The 23,065-nt window shown below is 43.2% G+C and overlaps 1 protein-coding gene across 3 annotated transcripts; it reads left to right on the top strand.

Annotated features, from left to right (window-relative positions):
- The first annotated feature begins 213 nt into the window (after positions 1-213).
- COQ9 (coenzyme Q9) lies at positions 214-21,445 on the top strand. 3 transcript variants are annotated; one of them, XR_015750654.1, is made up of 10 exons: positions 214-294; positions 2,231-2,390; positions 3,525-3,660; positions 5,714-5,856; positions 6,067-6,151; positions 9,264-9,368; positions 15,013-15,168; positions 15,325-15,389; positions 19,753-19,806; positions 20,848-21,445. XR_015750654.1 is itself a non-coding variant. In XM_026680133.2 (9 exons), exons 1-9 carry the CDS (start codon positions 234-236, stop codon positions 20,881-20,883), a joined length of 936 nt encoding a protein of 311 aa, XP_026535918.1. In that variant the 5' UTR covers positions 214-233; the 3' UTR covers positions 20,884-21,445. The 3 variants fall into 3 exon arrangements, 2 of the variants coding, with proteins under 2 accessions (XP_026535918.1, XP_087827879.1); XM_026680133.2 differs by lacking the exon at positions 15,325-15,389; XM_087971753.1 differs by lacking the exons at positions 15,325-15,389; positions 19,753-19,806.
- Positions 21,446-23,065: the final 1,620 nt, after the last annotated feature.

The following is a 23,065-nucleotide window of genomic DNA, read 5'->3' as shown; positions in this document are numbered from 1 at the left end:
GCTTCAAAGATGGCGCTTCCGGCACCGCTGGGCCCAGGAGTTCAAAAAAGACTGAGGGGAATTTCTGATTGGGTGGAGTCCGCACGCGGGGGAAGCCGGGAGGGCTTTACGTCAGTGGCGCCGCGCTCCCTCATCCCTCCCCTGCGCCAGTCGGCCCCGCCCCGCTTCATAGATGGCGCTCGCGGCGGTTCGCCCCGCCTCCTTGGCCCGCACACTCGTCGCCCGACTCAAAGATGGCGGCGGCTGCGGCGGGGCTGAGGCGGTCGGCCCGGGGGCTGCTGCGCTGCCCGGCGGGTGAGGTGCTGGGGGGGTGGCGGGGGGGGGAAAGCGGAGCTCGGGCCGGGATTGTGGGGGGGAGAAGGAGGCCCTCGGCTTCCCCCGCTCCGGGATAGGCGGGACCGAGCGCCCCGCCATTCAGGCGGGAGGAAGGGAAGGTGAGGTGAAGGGCGAGGGAGGCCCTTCAGCCCGGCTTATTTGCATACATCAACCTAGGATGCTCTCTTGAAAGAATCAGGGGCGGGGCGAGAGGGACTACACCCCTCTATCTTCCACGGCCGAGGCGACTGCAGGGCCCATTATCCCCATAGTTCCCCGGTGCACTCCCCCCTCACTGCGCCTGCGCGTTAGGCTGGACTGAGCCGTCCCCATTGTAATCAAGGCGCTCTCGAACCCTGCTCCTCTTTGACAGCCTGGACTACAATACCCATAAGTCCCAGCCAGCAGCCTGTTAAGAGATGCTGGATTTAGAAGTCGTGCTCTGTTTCCAGATCTTCTCTTCAAATCCTGCAGTTTTCTTGCCTACGGAAGGAGCTTCTCTGCCTGGAGCAAAGTCTGGGTTGGGTGGCCCGATTTTCTTGCACTTTTTCGCTCCTGAATTTGGAAGCAGTTGAGAAAATGTAAAATGGCAGCCTGTGACCAAGGCTTTCTTTTTCCATCCATCCATTCATTCATTGATCCTATTAGGCTTCGGTCGCCTCGTCTCTAAAGAAGCTTACAGATTTTCAGAATGGCCACGGGGTTAAAGCTAATAAGCATAACCATTCAATAAAACAACATGGTCATAAATAACATTACAGGTGCAAAAAAAAACCCAAACGAACAAAATACCCCTGAAGACAATCCAAATAGCTTCAAAAGATTAGTGATCTCTCTCTCTCTCTCTCCTCTCTCTGTCTCTCTCATTTCCAAGTTCATTTGTGACTCCTGGACAAGTCTGTAGTTTTGTTGGCAAGGTTTTCAGTGCCATTGTCTCTTTCCTAGAGCAGAGAGAGAGAGAGAGAGAGAGAGTGTGTGTGTGTGTGTGACTGGTCCAAAGGCACCCAGCTGGCTTTGTGCCTAAGGCAAGACTAGAACTCACAGACTCCCAATTTCTGGCCAACCACTTCTGAAATCTTGCCAAGAAACCTGTGGGGATCTGTTTAGGCAGTCTTCAAGAACCAGACATCATTGAATGGAAGAGGGGAAAAACAGCATTTGGTAGACCAGCCAAGAATATCTTGCAAAAGATATTCAGGTGGCAGGATGCTTGAGATCAGAAGTGTGTCGCCTGGTGAGACTATAAAGTAAGTTGGACTTAGAGGAAGAAGGAGAGGAAGAATATTGATGTATTTGAACTTCGATGTTGGAGAAAACAGAATTCAATGAACAGCCAAGAAAGCAAACAATTAAATGGATAATTAAACAAGCATTGAGGCACACATGACCAGGCTCAAATTTTTCAAACACATTATACTTGAAAAAGTATATAATATGGAGAAAGGCGGGATGAGGGACAAGGGAGAGGAGAAACAAGGTAGATGGATTCAATTATAGGAACAGTATGTGCACTGTTGAAAGATTGGGTTGGAGACTGATCACCTTGGAGATTGCTCATGAGGAGGTGATGGTGACTTGATGGCACATAATCAAGAGTCAAGGAGAAAATATTTTAATGGGACTAGGGCTTTGTAGACGATTGCTGGCCTCATTTGTAAGTCATTACTGGAAGTAGCCTTTATTAGATAATTTTCTTTGGCATGTTATGAACGAAGACTTGGATTTTTAGGCAATATTTGTCTGGTGTACCAGTGACATATTTCGTTAAGGGTATATATATGTCTTACCCTTAGGCAGTGTGATTTTGTGCATAGGCCTGTTGTAGGCTTTGGCTTTGGAATTCTGAAAGGGGGCCTTCACATTGTAAAAAAGAGTCATTACGTTTGTGCGTTACTCAACTAATTTCTGTTTTCAGTTTTTCGAAGCCAGTTATATAAATCTCAGCGGGCCTTCCATCCTGCAGTGGCACTGCAGAGAGCTTCAGAAGAACAGAAACAACCACCCTTCCCACCTCCCAGTCAACAGTATTCAGCATCTTCACCTGTGGATGAAAAGCATCCAGGCTCACACCCCAGGTAATTTGCATAATGTCTGGCCAAAATGACTGAGCAATAGCAATACCACTTCGACTTATATATAGCTTCACAGTGCTTTACAGCCCTCTCTAAGTGGTTTACAGGGTCAGCCTCTTGCCCCCAACAATCTGGGTCCTCATTTTACCCACCTCGGAAGGACGGAAGGCTGAGTCAATCTTGAGCCAGTCAGGATCGAACTCCTAACAGTGGGCAGAATTAGTCTGCAATACAGTATTCTAACTACTGCACCACCATGGATTCTCATCCTTCCTTCCTTCCTTCCTTCCTTCCTTCCTTCCTTCCTTCCTTCCTTCCTTCCTTCCTTCCTTCCTTCCTTCCTTCCTTCCTTCCTTCCTTCCTTCCCTCCCTCCCTCCCTCCCTCCCTCCCTTCCTCTGGAGTATATGGTAGCAATAGCAATACCACTTAGACTTATATACCACTTCACAGTGCTTTACAGCCCTCTCTAAGCAGTTTACAGGGTCAACCTATTACACCCCCCCCAACAATCTGGGTCCTCGTTTTTCCAACCTTGGAAGGACGGAAGGCTGAGTCAACCTTGAGCCTGGTGAGATTCAAACCGCCAAATTGCAGTCAGCCAGCAGTCAGCAGAAGTAGCCTGCAGTACTGCGTTCTAACCCTGTGCCACTACCATTCTCTTCTTTGAGCTTTCTTCTTTCCTCAAAGTAGCAATTCTTTGCTTTTGGAATAAACACATTTTAGTGAGTAATTTAGTAGCTGGCATGCTTCTCTTACTCTGAGGATGTGGCAAAGCAGCATTCAAATTGACAACTGAGCGATTTTGTGAACCAGGCAGGCACCTCTAGAATGATTGGGTGTCATATTCATGTGCTTGTAAACATGGATAGATAAATGCTTACTAGATTTACAGAAATGCTAAGTCATAATGTAGCTTATTTGATATATGTCTTAACTATTTTTTTAATCAAAGCTGCCAATAATGTTGTAGCCAAAAATACCATGTCTAAACAAACTATGTCTTAACCATTTATCAAACGAAGGCATGCCCGGTTTCATGATGGCATCAGTTATAATTAGCAAAAATAATAAAAGCTTTGGACTTCTAGAGTTTGAAAGTGCTTGTAAGACATGCCTTCCTATGTTTTTACCCCTAGTTACACAGATCAGGGGGGTGAAGAATCGGAGGGCTATGAGAGCGAGGAGCAGATACAGAATCGGATCCTGACAGCAGCTCTGAAATTTGTGCCCATTTATGGCTGGACAATGGATGCAATTGCAGAAGGAGCTAAGGTTTGTATCAAGGGAAGCAGCATGTTGAGACCCAGAGGGACTGATGTTTTAGCTTAACTGAGTTCCAAATTCACGTTATTACTGTTGCGGTTCTTTGAGAATTTTCTGCTGAAGAACTTTGAATTCTATTCAGAATTAAAAATTTTAACTCCTTGTTAAGAGGATTGATGTGCAGGAAATTTCTGAGACTCGCCTCTCAGTATGCCCCCCATTTTAGGACATTTTGCTTGCTGTTTTTTTGCAAAATAGGTTCTACAGGTAGTTCTCAATTTACAACCATAATTGAGCCCAAAAGGTATGTTGCTAAGTGAGACAGTTAAGTGAGTTTTGCCCCATTTTACATCATTTCTAGCCACAGTTAAGTGAATTGCTGCAGTTGATAAGGTAGTAAGTAACCTGCTTGTTAAGTGAATCTGGCTGGTCAGATTGACTTTGCTTGTCAGAAGGTCGCAAAAGGAGATCGCCTGACCTTGGGATACAGCAACGGTCATAAATATGAGCCAGTAGCCAAGCGTCTGAATTTTGATCTCGTGGCCATGAGGATGCTGCAAACAGTTGTAAGTGAAAAATGGTCACAAGTCACTAAATGAACTGTTGTAAGTCAACTATTTGTATTTCCTTGTAGTTTTACAATACAAAACAGAATTTCCTATTTTTATAACATGAAGATTACCGAGGACCTGGGTTAAAGTTGCTCGGTGGGTCAAGAGAGACACTAATGCAGCTGGAAAGGGAGGGCGCATCCCCACAAAGCTTTATCCATTCTGTCCTGAAGGCTCCGCGTACATTATTTTAATCCTTCTGAGAGAACCCTGTCAACTTGATCATTGCAAGGATAGGTAGTCCTTGACTTAAAACAGTTTGTTTAGTGACTGTTCAAAGTTACAGCGGCAGTGAAAAATGTGACTTGGGACCAGTTTTCATAGTTGCAATCTTTGCAGCATCCCCATAATCATGTGATCAAAATTCAGATGCTTGGCAACTGGTTCATGTTTATGACCGTTGATGTGTCCCAAGCTCATCTGATCTCCTTTTGCGACCTTCTGGAAAGCAAAGTCAACGGGGAATTCAGATTCACTTAAAAACCGGGTTACTAACTTAACAACTGCAGTGATTCACTTAACAAATGTAGTGAGAAAAGTTGTAAAATGGGGCAAAACTCACTTGACAAATTCCTCACTTAGAACTATAAATTCGGGGCTCAGTTGTGGTTATAAGTTGAGGATTACCTGTACCAGTGTACCACATCAGCCATGGATGTTCCTAAATAGGATTTGCACCTCACAGGGTGCCTACTGGGACTTTCTAGTGTATAAATGGAGAATAGTGTCCTCCCCTCAGTGGGACTGCTGGGTCCCACACCAAACTGTAGATCACATCATGACCAGTTGTAAGTGGAGACCATTTATCTGATTTTTTAAAAAAATATAAGTGATGCTGTGCTTCAATTATTAGATGGCCTAGGCCAGGGGTCTCCAGCCTTGGCAACTTTTAAGACTTGTGAACTTCAATTCCCAGATTCTGGGAGCTGAAGTCCACCAGTCTTAAAGTTGAGGAATTCTGAGAGCTGAAGTCCACAAATCTTAAAGTTGAGGAATTCTGGGAGTTAAAGTCCAGCAGTCTTAAAGTTGAGGAATTCTGGGAGTTGATGTCCACAAATCTTAAAGTTGAGGAATTCTGGGAGTTAAAGTCCACCAGTCTTAAAGTTGAGGAATTCTGGGAGTTAAAGTCCACCAGTCTTAAAGTTGAGGAATTCTGGGAGTTGATGTCCACAAATCTTAAAGTTGCCAAGGTTGGAGACCCCTACCCTAAACGTTGATATTTAAACATAGATCTTTTTAACATTGGTTTTATTGGGTTCTACTAATCTAAATGAAATGACCGTATATATTTCTAGTCCATGTATGAAATGCCCTGTGCTAAAATAAATAAGCTCCCCCAAAGATAACATGCCAAATCAGTGCTGCTTCATTTGTGATCCCTGCCTGTTTAAAGTCGCAGAAATTTATTTCTGGGTGGGAATTGTTCAGCTCGACTTTTCTCTTCTCTTCAGTCCGTAGGTCTCTCTGTTGCTGCAGCAGGGCTCTTTCACAATGACGGCAGCGAACTGATTCTCCACTTTGTGTCCCAGAGTAACTCCAAACTCACCGAACTTCTTGAGGAACAGCACAAGCTGGTACAACTTGGCCAGCTGGAGTAAGTCCCAGGCAGAGCAAGGGATGGGGCGGTGCTGCGTTAGCCTGCTAAACCAGCAGTGTGTGGGATGGTCGCTGCACTGAGCACAGGAAGGTTATTCCAGAATTGTGCTTCGGCAGGTAACCTGCCTTGGCATCTTGAGTACAGACCTTGAGCAAGAGAGAGAGAGGCAAGAGCGAATTGCACTAAATAATTATTCTCTTTTGAAAGGAAGAAGAAGACAGACCAGTTTATAAAGGATGCTTTAGAAGCGAGGCTGAGAATGCTCATTCCATATATTGAAAAATGGCCTCAGGTATAAAACTAAACTGCTTTTCTTGGTGTTTCTTGCAATGTTCCTAGCTTATCTCAGTGCATTTAGAGCAGAGCATGTTGATGGTTGAATGCTTCTCTGTTTAGCGATCTACTTGGGAGGTGCAGCAGAGAGAAATTGTTTCTTTTGTCTCCCCTCATGTGCGAATGAACTCCCAACCCCAAGTCCGAACTGATCTTCTTTTCTTGCTTGGATGGATTCCTGAAGTGGTGCTTTTGTGTGGAGAGGGAAGACAGTCAGCAGTGCCCCAGTTTTGTTCCTTGCTGGCTCTTTTTTTTTTTTGTGATTGGATCTTTATGACTTTCTGAAACAAATTTTAAAAGACTTTTGGGCCCTGAGGAATGTAGTGACATTCATCAAGTTAAAAAAAGATTGTGTTTGTGTGTTGATACATGCCACACTCATATGGTTTGTGTATGTAGATGGCTGAATAGATAGGTAAGATGTAAATGATAGATGTAGACAGATGATGGATGGATGGATGGATGGAGATAGGTAGGTAGGTAGGTAGGTAGGTAGATAGATAGATAGATGATAAATAGATAGATGATAGATAGATAGATAGATAGATAGATAGATAGATAGATAGATAGATAGGAATCAGAATAAGAATAGAGCTGAAAGGGACCTTGGAGGTCTTCTAGTCCAGCCCCCTGCTCAAGCAGGAGAACTTCTACCATTTCAGACAAGTTACTTTTCCAGTCTCTTGTTAAAAACCTCCAGTGATGGAGCAGCCACAATTTCTGGAGACAAGTTGTTCCACTGGTTAATTGTCCTCCCTGTTAGGAAGTTTCTCCTTAATTTCAGGTTGCTTCTCTCCTTGATTAGTTTCCACCCATTCTTTCTTGTCTTTCCTTCGGATGCTTTGGAAAATAAATTGACCCCCTCCTCTTTGTACTAGCCTCTCAAATACTAGAATACTGCTATCATGTTCCCCCAGTCCTTTTCTCTAGACTAGTCAAACCCAAATTCTTCAATTGTTTTTTATATGTTTTAGTCTCTAGGCCAGTGATGGCTAACCTTTTCAGCCTAGTGTGTTGAAAATCAGGAAAAAGTGTAGCCTTCCTCGGGTCGTGTGTCACTTCAAGAAATATCAATAATTTGGTTTATGACGGACTGGGCTGGGGTGATCACACAGGGCTGTGAAACTCGTCTCCCTGGTCTCAGGGCTGCAGGTGCAGGATGTGGGGATCGGAAGGCCACCTTACAGGACTGTGAACCTCGTGGATCTCCTTTCCTCCTGTAGCGTTCCTGAGGTAATGAAACTGACAAACCTCAGTTTATGGCGGTTAAAACTGGTTCTCTGCTGCAAAGATCTTGCGGCAGCGGTGACACCACGCCTCCACGCAACAAGCAGGGAGCAGGGATTGGAGCAGAGCACAGGCAGCCTCTAAATGTGCAGGTTTTCCCCACACCAACAGGCGTGTCAGTCAAAGTGCCTCGGCGTGTCACGAGTGACACGCGTGTCATAGGTTAGCCATCACTGCTCTAGGCCTTTAATCATCCTAGTTGCTTTTCTCTGCACTTTTTCCAAAGTCTCAACATCTTTTTTGTAATTTGGTGACCAAAACTGGATGCAGTATTCTAGGTGTGGTTTTACTAAGCCTATATAAAGCAGTGCTAATACTTCACATGATTTTGATTCTATGCTTCTGATTATACAACCAAGGATTGTAAGATAGATAGATAGATAGATAGATAGATAGATAGATAGATAGATAGATAGATAGATAGATAGATAGAGATGATAGATAGAGATGATAGATAGATAGACAGGTAGGAAAACGGTATAATGGTGTAATGGCAGTTGCTAAAACAGGAGCTGGGAAACTGAAATCAAATCTACCCTCAGCCATAGGAGTTATCTGGGGGAGTTTGGTCCTGTCCCTTTTCTCACAGAATATGGTAGCAACAGTGCTGAACTAGGAGCAGAAAGATCCAGGTTCTAGTCTCCCCTCAACCACGGAAGCTCCCTGGATGCCAGAACCAGGGCAGGGTAGCAGTGAAGGGGTTGCCCTGGGAATAGGGAGACCCTGGTTTCAGTCCCCCTTTAGATCAAGAAGCATTTTGGGGCCCTTAGGCCAATCATTCTCTCAGCCCAGCCCTGCTTTACAGAGAGAGGCTAGTCCGAGAGCCTCCAGCTGGAAGTCTTTGGAGTTGGGTGGTTTATAAATTCAAGGAAACAAAATTTTACTAATTAATTTTTCACATTTTGGGACTGCCCATCTCCTCAAGGGAGGAGACTCTTTGTTGTAGTGAAGGATAGGAAAATGGATAACTATATCTGAGGTCTTACATTTCTGTACAAGGGGCTAGGATCTCATTCATGAATCATAAAAAAAACATTCACTTGCCATCAGATCAAATTTATTAGATGGCCCCAGGAATCAGAATAATGGAAACACAGGGTTGGAAGGGGCCTTGGAGGTCTAGTCCAACTCCCTGCTCAAGCAGAAAACCCCTATAATATTCCACACAAATAGCTGTCCAATCTCTTCTTAAAAATCTCCAGTGTAGAGCATCCACCACTTCTGCAGGCAAGCCCTTCTACAGGTTAACTTTTCTCACTGACAGGAAATTTGCCTTCTGGTGCCTTGGAAAATAGGTTGACCCCACTGTTTTTTGTGGCAGCCCCTCAAATATCAGAAGATTGCTCTCATGTCACTCCTAGTCCTTCTTTTCACTTAGACCCTAACCCAATTTGAACCTAGGAAAAGGCCCACTGACTTTTTCTGCTTAAGCTCGTTGGGCTGAGAGTAAAAGACCCTCAGCATTCAAGCTCCAGAAACAGGAGTCTCCAAACTTGGCAACTTTAAGGCTGGTGGATTTCAATTCCCAGAATGCTGGCTGGGGAATTCTGGGAGTTGGAGTCTACAAAGCTGAAAATTGAGAAGTTTGGAGACCCCTGCTGTAGAATAAAGGAAGACCTTCCCTCTCCCTGTCCTAATTTATCTTATTTGGATATCATTTTTGGTATCTTTGTTCATTCCTTTCCCACAAAGTCTCCCATAATACTTAGAAGATTAAAACACCTGGAGCATTGGAGGGTAAAAATGGTCCTCTTTGCTTAACCCCTTTCTCTGGTTTCCCTCAGGCCATGAGCGTGTTGCTGTTGCCGCACAATATTCCATCCAGCTTCAACCTGCTTACTACCATGGTGGATGACATCTGGCACTATGCGGGAGATCAGTCCACCGATGTAAGTCTGAGGAGGGGGTTGGGATTTGGGATTTAGAAAGGGCCTGGGGAGGTTTGAAATACGCTGCTTTTCAGGGCAAGCGTTTGGGGCTACCTTTGAGAAAAATATGTGAAGTTCAAGATTCAAAGGAGGTGGGCATAAGGACATACATTCGCTGAAATTCACATGTTGGGCTACAGCCCCATAGCTTTGGCTTAATATAATATGTATATCGATACATTGTGACATAAACCATGAGTGATGACCTGGGGCGTGGCACAAAGGCAACACAGATAATCAGTAGGAGTCTAACTTTGCCCCCAATGTCCTGGTTATTTTCTGGCTGGAGAAAAAAACTCCCAGGAACAGCCTTTGGCTGCAGAGAATCAAGTCCAAAACATGGTCAACAAAAACTGTAACTATAAGTCCAATCAAAGCAAAATGAGGTAATTAGTCCGGCAGGCCAGGAGCAGGAATTCCAGATGTGAAGGAACGGCCGTAAGTCAACACGGTTGGAAGGATGCCAGGAACACAGATAACCAAAATCAACACAAGATAAACTCACATTTGCTCCCAGCAGGTGCTGCACTCAGCATGCATTTCTTTTAAACTCTCATTCCCAGGTGTGGCTAATGAAGGGAATCAGGGCCCTTTTCTCCCAGTAAGCCATGCAACCCAGGTTGCTCCCTTCTCCATTCCTCCCTGTGTGCCCTAGGATGAAGGAGGGGTGGGCCTGGGTCTTCCTCTGAACTCCCTCTCCCTTGTTCTATCTCTTCCCTGCTCTGCCCAGCTGGACTTTGCCCTTCCCCAGTTTCTTCCACAGCCAACTGAGCCAATTCGGATTCAGACTCTGACAGGGGCCTGACACCATGGCTTAGGGCAGGGATCTCCAAACTTGGCAACTTTAAGACTTGTGGACTTCCTTCCAGAATTCCCCAGGCTAAGGAATTCTGGGAGTTGAAGTCCACAGGTCACAAAGTCACCATAATTGCCCACCCCTGGCTTACAGTGGCGTTTCTCAATTTTTGCAACTTTTAATATCTGTAGATTTCTGGGGATTCTGGAAGTTGAAGTCCACAAATCTTGAAGTTGTTAAGTTTTGAGACACACTGGTTTAAAAAAGATAAACCTGTCCACCTGTTCCAGGTGCAGTTGCTGAGCTCCTGGCGCACGGCGCCTTAAAATTATGCCCAGCAGAAACGGAAGCAGTGTGGGAGATTAGCGGGAGTGGTGTGACTTCATTCAGGGCTGCAGAAAAGTTTCCTCTCCCCTCTGCTGGGTTCAAGCTGCTGTGGACTGCAGGGAGAAAACACGTTCAGGCTTCATGTGGGTCAGAGTAGTCAGTGTTTCTAATTGCCCTGCCAAACCTGTTCTCCAGGAAACACGTAATTAAGTGAGATGTTGTATGCCACACTCGTGCTTCGTTTCTAAAGAGAAAAGGGTTGGGTTCATGAGCAAAAGGCGAGAGCAAAGGGACATCTGTTAATCCGTTAAGAGTGGCTTGGGGATCACTTGTACAGATAGTCCTTGATTTAAGACAATTCATTAAGTGACCATTCAAAGTTACAACAGCACTGGAAAAAGTGACATGATTGTTTTTCACACTTAACAACAATTGCTGGTCCCCTCTGACCAGCACAGTCAGTTGGAAGCCTGATTCACTTAACGGTGGCAAGAAAGGTCGTAAAATGGGGCGAAACTCACTTAACAACTGCCTTGCTTCAGAACATAAATTTTGGGCTCAATTGTGGTTGTAAGCCTATATCAAGGCTGCCCTGGTTCTGGATTAGACGATGAATTTTGTTTTATAAATTGAAATCAGCCATTTTCTGTTCTGTACTACAGAACAGGCAGTACCGTAACGGTATACCGGATATGGCCACGTTCCTTTTTTTTGCCTGTCTTTCTAATATTTATGAATCACCATTTCTTTCTTGAAGACATCTAAAGTGTGATGTAATGCAACCTTACAAAAACCATGAAGGCTGCCAAACTTTAAATCATCCGATTGAAACAGATAACACTTTTAGAACTGGTTTAATTCTGCCAATGAATAAATCCGTGCCACATTCAAATTTTCATCTTGGAATTGGTCTCTTTTGGTAGAAGTCAGCCAATAAGGGGTGGGGTGGGGTCTTTATCTTAGGGGTACCCAGATCTTAGGGGTACATTTGCCCCGTTGAAACATCATTTTGCTCTTCTGGTTCCCTCCATCCAAGGTGGAAGAAAAGAAAAGATTCTGTTTGAAAACTTTTTAAAGCAGTTACCTAAAATATTCCGTTCTTAATGATGAGAGCCATTGGAATTTTTTGGGGCTGGAAATGAAAACAAAGTAAATTACTTCTTAATTAAAGCAATTAATGAACTACTTGACCTATTATGAAGAGAAGAAAGAGATAAGAAGAGCTTAGCATGTCCTTTTAATAAATGGTTTTAATAAACCTGTGCAAGAATAAAACAGCAGCTACTGCAGTAACAAATAAATGGCACACGGGCAAATTAAAGGAATAAACCAGAAAGCCAAATAAAAGATAGAGATCACACCAGGAAACTAAAGTTTTTTTTCTGAGAGTATGCCAGTTGTAGTGAAGCTTTTAAGAAATTTAGCTTCCACAAGAGAGTCTGCCTTACGTTTTTTCCCCTTCTGCTATCTTGGAAATTGAGGACAGACGGACTTTTTTTTTGCTGTTTCTAATTTATCAGTGCAGTGCTTTGGGGCAGCACAAGATGCAACATTTATAGAACTGAAAATGAATGCCCTTTTCCACACTGGATAGCATGGAATGGAAAGTGAAAGTCTGCTTGGAAACTACAGACTTTCTTCCAAGTTACCTGTCTCTGTCAGTTCAATTCAATTCAGAATAGAGCTGGAAGGGACCTTGGAGGTCTTCTAGTCCAACCCTCTGCTCAAGCAGGAGACCCTATACCATTTTGGACAAGTGGCTGTCCAGTCTCTTCTTAAAAACCTCCATTGATGAAGGCAAGCTGTTCCATTGGTTAATGGTTCTCATTGTTAGGAAGTTTCTCCTTAATTCCAAGTTACTTCAATCCGTGATTGGTTTTCATCCATTGTTTCTTGTCTTGTCTTCTGGTGTTTTGGTAAACAACTTAACCCCCTCCTCTTTGTAGCAGCCCCTCAAATACTGGAATACCGCTATCATGTCCCCCTCAGTCCTTCTTTCCTCTAGACTAGCCAAACCCAAATCCTGCAACCGTTCTTCATAAGTTTTAGTCTCCAGGCCCTTAACCATCTTAGTTGCTCTTCTCTGCACTTTTTCCAAGTCAAAAGTTAACAGCTTTCTTTGAACTCAAGCTTTAAAGAGAGCTGTTCTTAATTCTGTGGTGGCTGAGGAAACTGGGTGACTTGTAAAATAACACTGCCTCCCAAGCAGGAAGAAATTGCTGATAGGATGCCTGCTTTTATTTCCTTTATTTATTAAATTTATATGCTGCCCAGTGCCCATCTCAACTGTTGAGCGACTCTGGGTAGCTGACATCACGGTAAAACAATAACAAAAAAGAATTTAAATGTTAAAACAGTAAAAATAAGAAGCGTTAAAAGCTTTAGCCATCCTCTCCCTTCTGCTTCAATGAATGTAGCTTGTAGCCTTTCTCCCAAAGATGCAATTCAAAGGTCTCCAGGGTAGAGAATCTACAGTGATAGCATGAATATAATACCATTAGATCTGTGCTTTGAAGTAATGCAACCACAACGTGCATAGCCACGGCCACAAATGCATCTGGCATCACTGAAGCCACCTATTCCTTATTGTGAGTCTTTATATGTATATGTAGATTTTTCTTAGTTATGGTTAAGTTTCTGTTGACTTGAAGGAAATTCTGGATATGGCTCATTATGTCTATTTGCCACAGATAACTTTGCAGTAGCTTTTCTGGCAAAGCTTCTATTCCGCTTCAGGGAACATTTTTATGTTCAGTGCTATAATATAGGGGCAGTGCACTAATGTGGTTGTAAGCGCTGTGACAGAATGGAATAGATCTGGAAGGGACTTTGGAGGTCTTCTAGTCCAGCCCCCTGCTCGAGCAGGAGAAACTATACTATTTCAGACAAGTGACTGTCCAGTCTCTTCTTCAAAGCCTCCAGTGATGGAGTGCCCACAATTTCTTTTCTCTTTTTGTCAACAATCTAGTATTTCTTAATGTTATCCATTCCTTAACCCACATCAAATTTGTAGCTTGGTAATACAACTCCCAATTAGGCAAACCAAATCCTCCTCTTATTCTAGCATCTTGCAAAAGTTTTAACTTTATTCTCGCTTTCTTACCTTGCCATATATATTTCAACACAATTTTATTTAAATCTTCAAAGTAGTCTTTTCCAAGCCAAATTGGAATTGTTTGAAACAAATATAAAATTCTGGGTAATATATTCATCTTGATTGTTGATATTCTCCCTATTAGTGACAGTTGTAAATTTTCCCTTTTCGCCAAATCTAGCGCTATCTGCTGCTTAAGTTTGATATAGTTATTCTCTTTTAGTGTACTGCATCTTGCTGTCAAGTATATCCCCAAGTACTTGATCTTATTCGTAACCTGAATTTTCAATAGGTCTGCCAGTTCTTCCTTTTGTCTTGATAGCATATTCTTTGTCAAGATCTTTGTCTTATCTTTATTTATTTTCAAACCAGCCACCTTTCCATATGTCTCTATCTTTTCTATCAATTTTGATGCTTTTTCTAGTGGGTCTGAAGGCAAGCTATTCCACAGGTTAATTGTCCTCCCTGTTAAGAAGTTTCTTCTTGATTACAGGTTGCTTCTCTCTTTTGTTAGTTTTGAACCATTATTTGTATTGTATTGAGAGTATTGGGTTAATTGTGTTGCATTTCATATATAAGTGATTATAGAGTTATAGCCTCTTAACAGTAAAGTCTTACCCTCCTGTGCATTCTTTCAGGCTTGTATTTTTCCATAAGATTTTCTAGACTGTATTTCTTAACTGATGAGAACCAAAATTATCTGACCAGACCTTGCAATGATGTGTTCGTTGCTAGATACAAAGATTAGGGCCAGCTTGTTGTTCAGCTCAAATGAAAGCCACCGTCTGGTCTTTTCTCCAGACCAGTCAAAATCATCTGGGACACATCCAGGAACTAAATCAGGGGTGTCCAACCTTGGCAACTTTAAGACTTGTGGACTTCAACTCCCAGAATTCCTCAGCCAGCTTTGCTGCGTGGAGGCTGCGTGGAGGACTTTTGTCTGTCTGTCTAATCCAGGGCTGTCCAACCTTGGCCCCTTGAAGCCTGGCGGACTTCAACTCCCAGAAGTCCACAAGTCTTAAAGTTGCCAAGGTTGGACACCCCTGAACTAAATGTTTTTTATTTGGAAATTCAGCAAGCTCCATTTCAGGATAGTATTTCAGTGCTTCTGTAGATTTGTTTCTTTCAATGACTTAACAGGAGCAACATTACACCATGCAACATAAAAATAACATTTCCATATTAATTGGGGGGTTTTTTTTAGATTTTTTTTTTCCTCCCCAGGTTTGTAGAACTCAATTTTCATGATTCAGGATGTTTTTATAGAATAGACATATGACATTCCAATTGTGATTAAAAACATGGGTAGGAGTTTCATATCAATGCAGTTTGCAAAAACCTTGTTATTGGAATAAATTTTCTAAGTCTCTTAATTCTCGGCCTTGCAGATAAATTGGTACACTCGCCGAGTAATACTAGCTGGAATTTATAACACCACAGAACTGGTGATGATTCAGGATTCCTCCCCGGATTTTGAGGATACTTGGTCCTTCCTATACAACAGAGTTGGTGACGCAATGAACGTGGGCCACACAGCTAAGCAGGTGAGTCGTAATTATGAATTTATGACCAGCTGACCCTTGTGCCATGCAGGTTTTCCAATGAGATGATCAAGCTCTCTTCCCCCCCACCCCTCCATCCTCCAAAGTCACAAAAGTAACCTAATGTCATTTTGTTTTCCGACTTGGTGTCCTCCAAAGGCTGGCTGGAAATTTTGGGAGCTGAAATTCCAGCCTATTTGTAGGGAAAAGCTGCAATAAACCAGGTAATTTTTAATCAAGCACATAGTTTATTTTTAGTATTCTTTTTACCCAAAGGTTTCTGGCACAAGCACTTAAAAAATATCACATTCCTCTTATTACTGCACATCTTTGAAGCAGTTTTCTTCAAGTTTCCATTTTCTGGTGCCTATTAAAGAGCACATTTCCCTCCGGTTTGGAGCTCTCATATGAAAATCCCTGTATATTCCCAAAAGACTTCCTGCTCGTAACATGGGGGTGAGGGGAGGTTGAACCCTGTCCTCCTTTGGGTCATTACAACACATGGCTTGGGGGGCACGATCCCATAACGGAGCAGGGGTTATGCAAAGGCATACAATAATTGTGTAGCATCTGCTATGTAGAGCTACCATTTCTCTCCCTCTGACCAGTATATATTGTGATAGACGTGCTGAAATCAGAGAGCGGAGTGCTGTGTGGTTCAGACCTCTTTTCCCAAATATCCCCTGGGACTTCACACCCTGTCCCCACCTCCTGCTTTGAGTTAGCAGCTTGGTAGGGGTCTACAACAACCTGCCACGGGACAACTTCTGCGGGACGAGAGTTACATTAATATAGAAGTAATAGTGGAATAGAATCATTAAGATGAGCGTCGTGGTGGTGCAGTGCTTCAAGTGCACTACTGCAGGCTACTTCTGCTGACTGCTGGTTGCCAGAAGTTTGGCAGATCGAATCTCACCAGCTCAAGGTTGACTCAGCCTTTCCCCCTTCCAAGGTCAATAAAATGAGGACCCAGATTGTTGGAGGAAAGACTCTTAGAGGGGGCTGTAAAGCGCTGTAAAGTGATAGATAAGTCCAAATGCTACTGCTATTAAAGAAAAGATGCCAAAGGAGGGACAAAATGAAATGTGAATGACAAAAAAGTTAGAATATTTGTTAAATTATTTGAAATAATTAAATTGAATGATTGAATTGTCCTGCAGCAAGTTGCCCCCAAGGTGAGTTGTCCATAGCGAGCTGGCTGCGGCGAGTTGTTCCATTTTGGCTTGCTGGTTCCTGCTGCTTTCCACCTGTCTTCCCAGGAAGTGTTTTGTCTACCTTCCCCAACCTCAGTGTGTATGAAGGATTACGCAGGTGGCCTTCATGAAAATATGCAACAGCCATTAGGAAAACATGAAGGTAGCCCAGGAAAACAGGAAAGAGCTAGGAAGAAAATCAAGATGGCCTCACCTTCTATTTACTCTCTCTTAAAAGAGGGAAGGAAAGAGAAACACTGTCAGACTCTCAAGATTCTGTTACTATAGTCCATGAAGGTTCTGGCTTTAATCGTTCTTGTGCCTGTTTCCCGATCTGTTCTATCTCAAAGGGCTGAAAAAAGCATTCACAGTTTGGGCTGCCTTTATGGAGATGATAAGCTCAAAAAAACAATCGAACATTGAAGTAATTTCAATAATGTTACTTCTTAGCTGTGTTACTAGAAGTTTCAGATTTTCCTTCCTTCCTTGAGGGGTAGACTAATCTCATCAGAGATAAATAAAAAGAAATTTCCTTTTTTAAAAAAGACATAAAGTATCTTTCCCCCACAACTTTTCAATTTTAAAGTTAACATGGATAACGTTCAGTGCTGCAGACAAGGACTTACAGAGTTGTTCTGATCAGGATTAGCTATTAAACAGAAAATCCAGAAGATATTGGAAAATAAATTATCCAGCTTGACTAATGTGCAGGATATTGCTGGTCTGCTAGAAATGAATATTTTCTCCTTTCAAGGGGATGATGTAATTTATTTTATTTTATTTATTAAATGAAATTTATATTGCCACCTCTTTGCCCATGGCAGATGCAATTTAACCTCCTCCTAGAAGTTTGTGGATAAAATTAATATTTTTTTCTTGCCCTGCCTGAAGTGTGGAGTAGCCACAAGTGTGGAGTAGCCGATGGACATTGGACTTGACTCAACAGCACACAGAAAAAAAGAATCTTATCTAATGTTAATTCAAGCTAAGACATACATCTCCTTCTGCAGAAGCAGCACACTCCCTTGAACTGTGCTATTTCCTGTTTACCTGCGGACATTTTTCAACCTTAACTCTGCAGCTTCTCTTTGGTCCCAGGTCTGCCATGGTCTTTTTAAAAGATTGAAATTTTCGGTCCCCCAGATCAAGTGGGGGGCAGGGACATCTCCATGCCCGTGTGTGACAGAAAAGCAAGTCAGTTATAAAAACGTGGCTTGATCCTCTGGCATTCACAGCCCATTCAGAAAGATGGCACATGCTCAGCCTTGCCTGAAAGGGGCCCCCTGTCAGGGTGAGGCTTCTTTAGGACTCCCCGTGCTTGTGTGGCTCATTGTCCGTGCTCTCATCCTTTGGCAGTACATGTTTTTGTGTAGGCTGCGTGGAGGACTTTTGTCTGTCTGTCTAATCCAGGGCTGTCCAACCTTGGCCCCTTGAAGCCTGGCGGACTTCAACTCCCAGAATTCCCCAGCCAGCAAAGCTGGCTGGGAATCTGGGAGTTGATCCGCCAGGCTCAAGGCCAAGTGGACAGCCTGGTCTAATCTATCTTATCACATTTATTGGCCTCCTATCTTACCGCAGGGTAACCGGGCATCTTATAACAGGGGTCCCCAACCACTGGTCCGCGGACCGGTGCCGGTCCGTGGAACAAGTCCTACCGGGCTGCTGGTTTGCTGGGCGCCGCCATCTTGTTTTGATGAAAAAGTGCTTCCGGTGAGCTTTTCCGGGTAGAAAGCTCACCGGAAGCACTTTTCATCAAAACAAGATGGAGCGCCAGCACTTCGTGAGCTTTTCCGGGTAGAAAGCCATTTCTACCCGGAAAAGCTCACTAAGCGCTGGCGCCGCCATCTTGTTTTGATGAAAAAGTGCTTCCGGTGAGCTCACCGGAAGCACTTTTTCATCAAACAAGATGGCGACCCAGCTGATGCCAGTACCGGGCCGCGGCGCCCAGCTGATGCCGGTACCGGGCCGCGGCATAAAAAAGGTTGGGGACCACTGTCTTATAATATTAAAAAGATAAAACGATATAAGTAAATTGCTACAGTAATACAAAATACAATACACAGTCATAGCTAAAAGATGGAGAGGGAAGGAGTAAGGATGACCAGGGGGAGGAGGTGGGATCTGCTACTAATCTTATCAGCCACCTCCAATGTGAAGACCCTTCTTTGGAGCCCCAGCCATCTAGAAGAGCCAGGTCTTTAGGTTCCTCCAAAAGGTCAGGAGGGTTGAAGAGGACCTCACTCCGGGGGGGGACGACGACAGACCCCACCAGCTGGAATTCCCTGGCCAATAGGGCCCTCAACATACCTCTGCCAGCGTGGGTGGGGCAGACCAATCCCAGTGGGATGAGCCAGTTCCTTAGGTAACCTGGACCCATGCCATGAAGGGCTTTAAAGGGGATTACCAACACCTTGAATTGCAAGATATGTGCGTCTTACTCCATTTAAAAAAAAAAAAAAAAAGGTGGGGGCACCCTATTCACAACGCTTTATTGAGCCTCTGAATTAAATCAAGCTAATTCGCATGGCACTCGTCCTTTGGTGATTTCTGGCAAGTCTTCTTTTAAGTCAGAGTAGCAGACCCGGAATTAATCTCTTATATTTCACCTCCACTTGTGTCTGTATGTGTATGTTTATTTTGTGGGGGGGATCCTGCTAAGAGCTTGAAGCTTCCTCAAATACCTCCAACCAGATAAGGTGCTTGGTTGCTTCTCTGGAACAGCCTCTTCCTGCCCACATCCCACCGTGCCTTTAAGATCGATTTCATATGGGTAGTCCTCAACTTAACAACTAATGCTTAGGGACTGTTCAAAGTTACAGTGGACTCAAAAGGTATTTAACGACTTGGTTCTGAAGTTCTGATGGCGACATTTTGGGGTCTCCGCAACTGGTCTGCATTGATGGCCATTTGCAGTGCCTCGTGGTCATGTGACTGCAGAGCATCTGCTTTTGGTTTTCTGCAAAAATAGCAAATGATGTGTTCGCTTAATGACCATGGTGTTTGCTTTACGATGACTGCATTCGCTTAATCATCATTTAATGACCCCATAATCCCTTGCGGGGTGGAGTTTGGGCAACTGAGTGGAGCTGAGTGTTTACTGGCCGGATGCCCTTCCTGTCACCAATGCGGAGGTTTTTTCCAGCAGATATAATCTCAGTGTGCCGAGAGAGAGAAATCTGCCTCTACCTAGGATCGAACTCAAATCCTCCTGACTGTGAGGCGAGAGCTCCACCTCTAGGCCACCACACCACTCACTGCATTCGCTTAATGACCGCTGCAAATAAAGGCCCTACCATTGGGTCACATGATGGCCTGCTTTATGACCGGGCAGGCGTAATGTAAAAGCCGGCGTGTAGTTGTAGTCGTTTCCATCTCTGTGGTCTTATTCTTCTAGGTTAAGGCAACCGGAGAGGCCCTTCTTCAGGGACTTATGGGCGCTGCTGTTACTGTGAGTAATTCCAGGCCCAGGATTTTCCACAGCCTTTGCTCAGAAACAGTTTTCCCCTCAAGAATATTTCTGCTGTTACAGAATGGGAAAATGCAGCAAAGTATCATGGTTTACTTTAAAAGGGGGTATGGGTGGGATAGGTGAGCTGCCCTAAATGATGGCTTTTCCCGACATAATTCCTAGGGCTGAGTAGTTTGGGCAGAATGTACTTCATCTCAGAATAAACTTTGCAGAAACAGATACAAAGCAAGCCCCTTTCCCTCAATTAATTTCCCAGTTGATTTAAAGGAAGAAACGTTCACTTCCTTTAATGGGATTAGGTTACTTAATAGCAGAATGCAGGAAGGGCCTTTAATTCCATCCTAATGTTTTATTAAATCCTTTAGCCAGTTCGCTCAAGTAGTCCAGGAGTTTGCTATTTGCAGTTTATTCTTGGCATGGCATTTTGTTCTAATGGTTAAGGCATCACTGGAAACCAGTAGACTGAGTTCTAGTCCTGCCTTAGGCATGAAAGCTGGCTGGGTGACTGGGTCAATCACCAGGAGACGGTGAATTCTAGTCTCACCTTAAGGATGAAAGCCAGTTGGGTGATTTTGAGCTAATCACCAGGAGACAGTGAGTTATAGTCCCGTTTTAGGCATAAAAGCTGACTGGGTGACTTTGGGTCAGTCACCAGGAGACGGTGAGTTCTAGTCCCGCCTTAGGCACGAAAACTGGCACATATTTGACATCCAATATTGTATTCCTGTTTTCCAAAGCAACTATCAGTCCCAAAGCAACTATCAGGTGTTTGGCAGCTCCCTTAGCATCCCCTTTGAACTGGGATTCCAGACCTAGTTTTGACAAATAGATGGTTTTAAGCAGTGTTGCTTGGATCAACATTCAATAAGCCCTGTTTAAAAATCACTGCTTGGGAAGATCCCTGTCACGAAATGACTTAGCAGTATCCTATTTTGCATGCTTGCAGCTTCTAACTTTCTCATGGTCTCCCCCACTATATATTTTTTAAAAAAAACGTTTTATTGTTTTTGTATCTGACAGTTCAAGAATCTCAGCGGCCTCAACCAGCGTCGATGAAGCAATTAGCCATTAGTTAGGAGCATTTGAGCATCTCTTCTGAGACTAGCGAAGAAACGGTGTCCTGAAAATCTCGTCACAAGATTGTGAAACTGTCGCTTATTCTGTACCACCGTTAAAACGAACACACCAGTTCATTTTTACATCATGTCTGATGTAAACCATCTTGGCTTTTTGGGTGTGGGGAGCATATGGAATCGCTGACCACCCTGAAGCTCAATTTGACCAACAGCAACCTAAAAAAATTAAATTCTGTTTTTAACCAAAAACGGGTTTAGTTTGAAAAAAAAAATGACAGAAGGGTGATAGAAGTATTTGGGGTTCAAAATTCTTTTAGAACACCCCTCTTTTCATTTTCTCCACCTGGACATCTTGGTGAGTCTTAGCCATAAACAGACTTACGTTGTATTTGTGGAATTGTCTAAATTATCTACCAGCACCAATGGCAGCATTTCTCAGTTTAAAACCTGTTTGTTGACAGTGTATTTATGGCACTCTTGTGAATATATATTTTCCTGTACGTTTGGACACGTCTGTATGTTCATTAAAAATAGTGAGCATTTTTCTGTGTTACTGTTTACTGTTCCTGTAGAGCAACACCACAAGAGGTGTGCAGGAATATATAGGTCCTTGCAGAGAAGTGAAGTAGTCCTCGACTTACAACAGTTCATTTATTGTCCGTTCAAAGTTACGGCACAGAAAAAAGTGACTTATGACCGTTTTTCACACTTACGACCATTCCAGCATTCCTATGGTCACTTGGTCAAAATCCTCACGCTTGGCCACTGGCTCATATTTATGATGGTAGCAGAATCCTGGGATGAAGGGATGCGCTTTTGCAACCTTCTGACAAGCAAAGACCGTGGGGAATCCGGGGTTCACTTAATAACTCTGTTAGTAACTTATCAACTGCAGTGATTCACTTAACAACTGTGGCAAGAAGGGTCATAAAATGGGGCAAAACTCCCTTAAATGTTTCACATAGCAACATAACTTTTGGGTTCAATTGTGGTGGTAACTTGAGGGCTTCCTGAATTCTGGAAATACAAACATTTCCACCAGTGGCCATTTCTGGTTAGGTTGATTCACAGATCTTTGATTAAATGGCTTCCTGGAAAAATGAACAGTTCCCCTTCAGTTCTGTTTAATGAAAGTATTTGTCTATGGAGAGAGATCCTATGGAGATTCTCAATCAGTCGTGGTTGTCCCAGAGGTGCTTTTTCCAAAAGGCAACTTGACTTTCAGTGGTATTTTCTTTGAAAACATTGTGGATCTGCTTGGATGAAAAGTGAAACGTTTTCAGACAAAATACCTAGAAAGTCAGTCGTCTTTTGGAAAAAGCATCTTTGGGACAACAATGACCTGGATGATTGAAAAATCTCCATAGACATTTAGAGAAGGTAGTTTACACAGAATTGGTTAATCAGAGTAATTTCCTGGATTCTGTTCAATTTCAGCCCAAATGTACCCTTTCAATTGAATTCCTGCGTTTCTTGGGTGTTGGATCTCAGCTTGCAACAGAACAGTTATTGTTCAGACCAAGTCTTTAAATATTGGGAGGGGTTTTTGTGGGACTGAAAATGTTAAATCCTGGATATGGAAGAATCTTCCATGGGAATCACTGGGAATGTGGGAAGGCTGATAAATCTTTGATTTTCCTCTAGAAAAATCCTCACAATTATTCCTGGGCTTCTGTCCATTAGAAATGTAATTAAGCTTACTCCAGAATAAATGTAATTAATCTTACTCCACAATAGGGTTTCTCAATAAGTACTACATAAAATTCAGCTCTGCATTTCTGCTCTTTTTACTAAATGGATTTGAGCCAGGATAAAGGAACCCCAAGCTTGTTTAAAAATTGCCAAGCATTTCTGGTTCTGGTCTGTAATTCAAATAAGCTTCAGTTTGCTTACATGGTGAAGAATTTTAGAACAGATGAAAAATGCCTGTGTCCATAATTATTCAAAAGGTTGTTTGGGCCCTAAGGTGATTGCTTTTTTACACGAAGAATTCAACCTTACAATATTAAGTGGATAAAGGTAAATATGCTAGTGTTTAATAGGATGATTTATGGCTCATTTTACTTTGGGGAATATTTTGAAGAATGTGAGTTGCTGTATTGGCAACGTTGTTAGCTTCAAAAACGGATTTTCCAAGTTCCTTTACCCGTATCATAAATTGA

This window comes from Notechis scutatus, chromosome 9, assembly GCF_049901735.1.
Source record: "Notechis scutatus isolate UNSWTSFEM ecotype Mainland chromosome 9, rNotScu1.2, whole genome shotgun sequence".
NCBI classification, from domain to species: domain Eukaryota; kingdom Metazoa; phylum Chordata; class Lepidosauria; order Squamata; family Elapidae; genus Notechis; species Notechis scutatus.
The sequence above is the reverse complement of the archived record's forward strand: the minus strand, read 5'-3'. Positions and strand labels throughout refer to the sequence as shown.

Bases quoted from the DNA above. Each gene is read 5' to 3' on its own strand.
- COQ9 (XM_026680133.2), top strand. From the start codon at position 234: ATGGCGGCGGCTGCGGCGGGGCTGAGGCGGTCGGCCCGGGGGCTGCTG. The intron at 6,152-9,263 runs GTATAAAACTAA...GGTTTCCCTCAG, and splicing joins ATATTGAAAAATGGCCTCAG to GCCATGAGCGTGTTGCTGTT. The intron at 9,369-15,012 runs GTAAGTCTGAGG...TCGGCCTTGCAG, and splicing joins CGGGAGATCAGTCCACCGAT to ATAAATTGGTACACTCGCCG.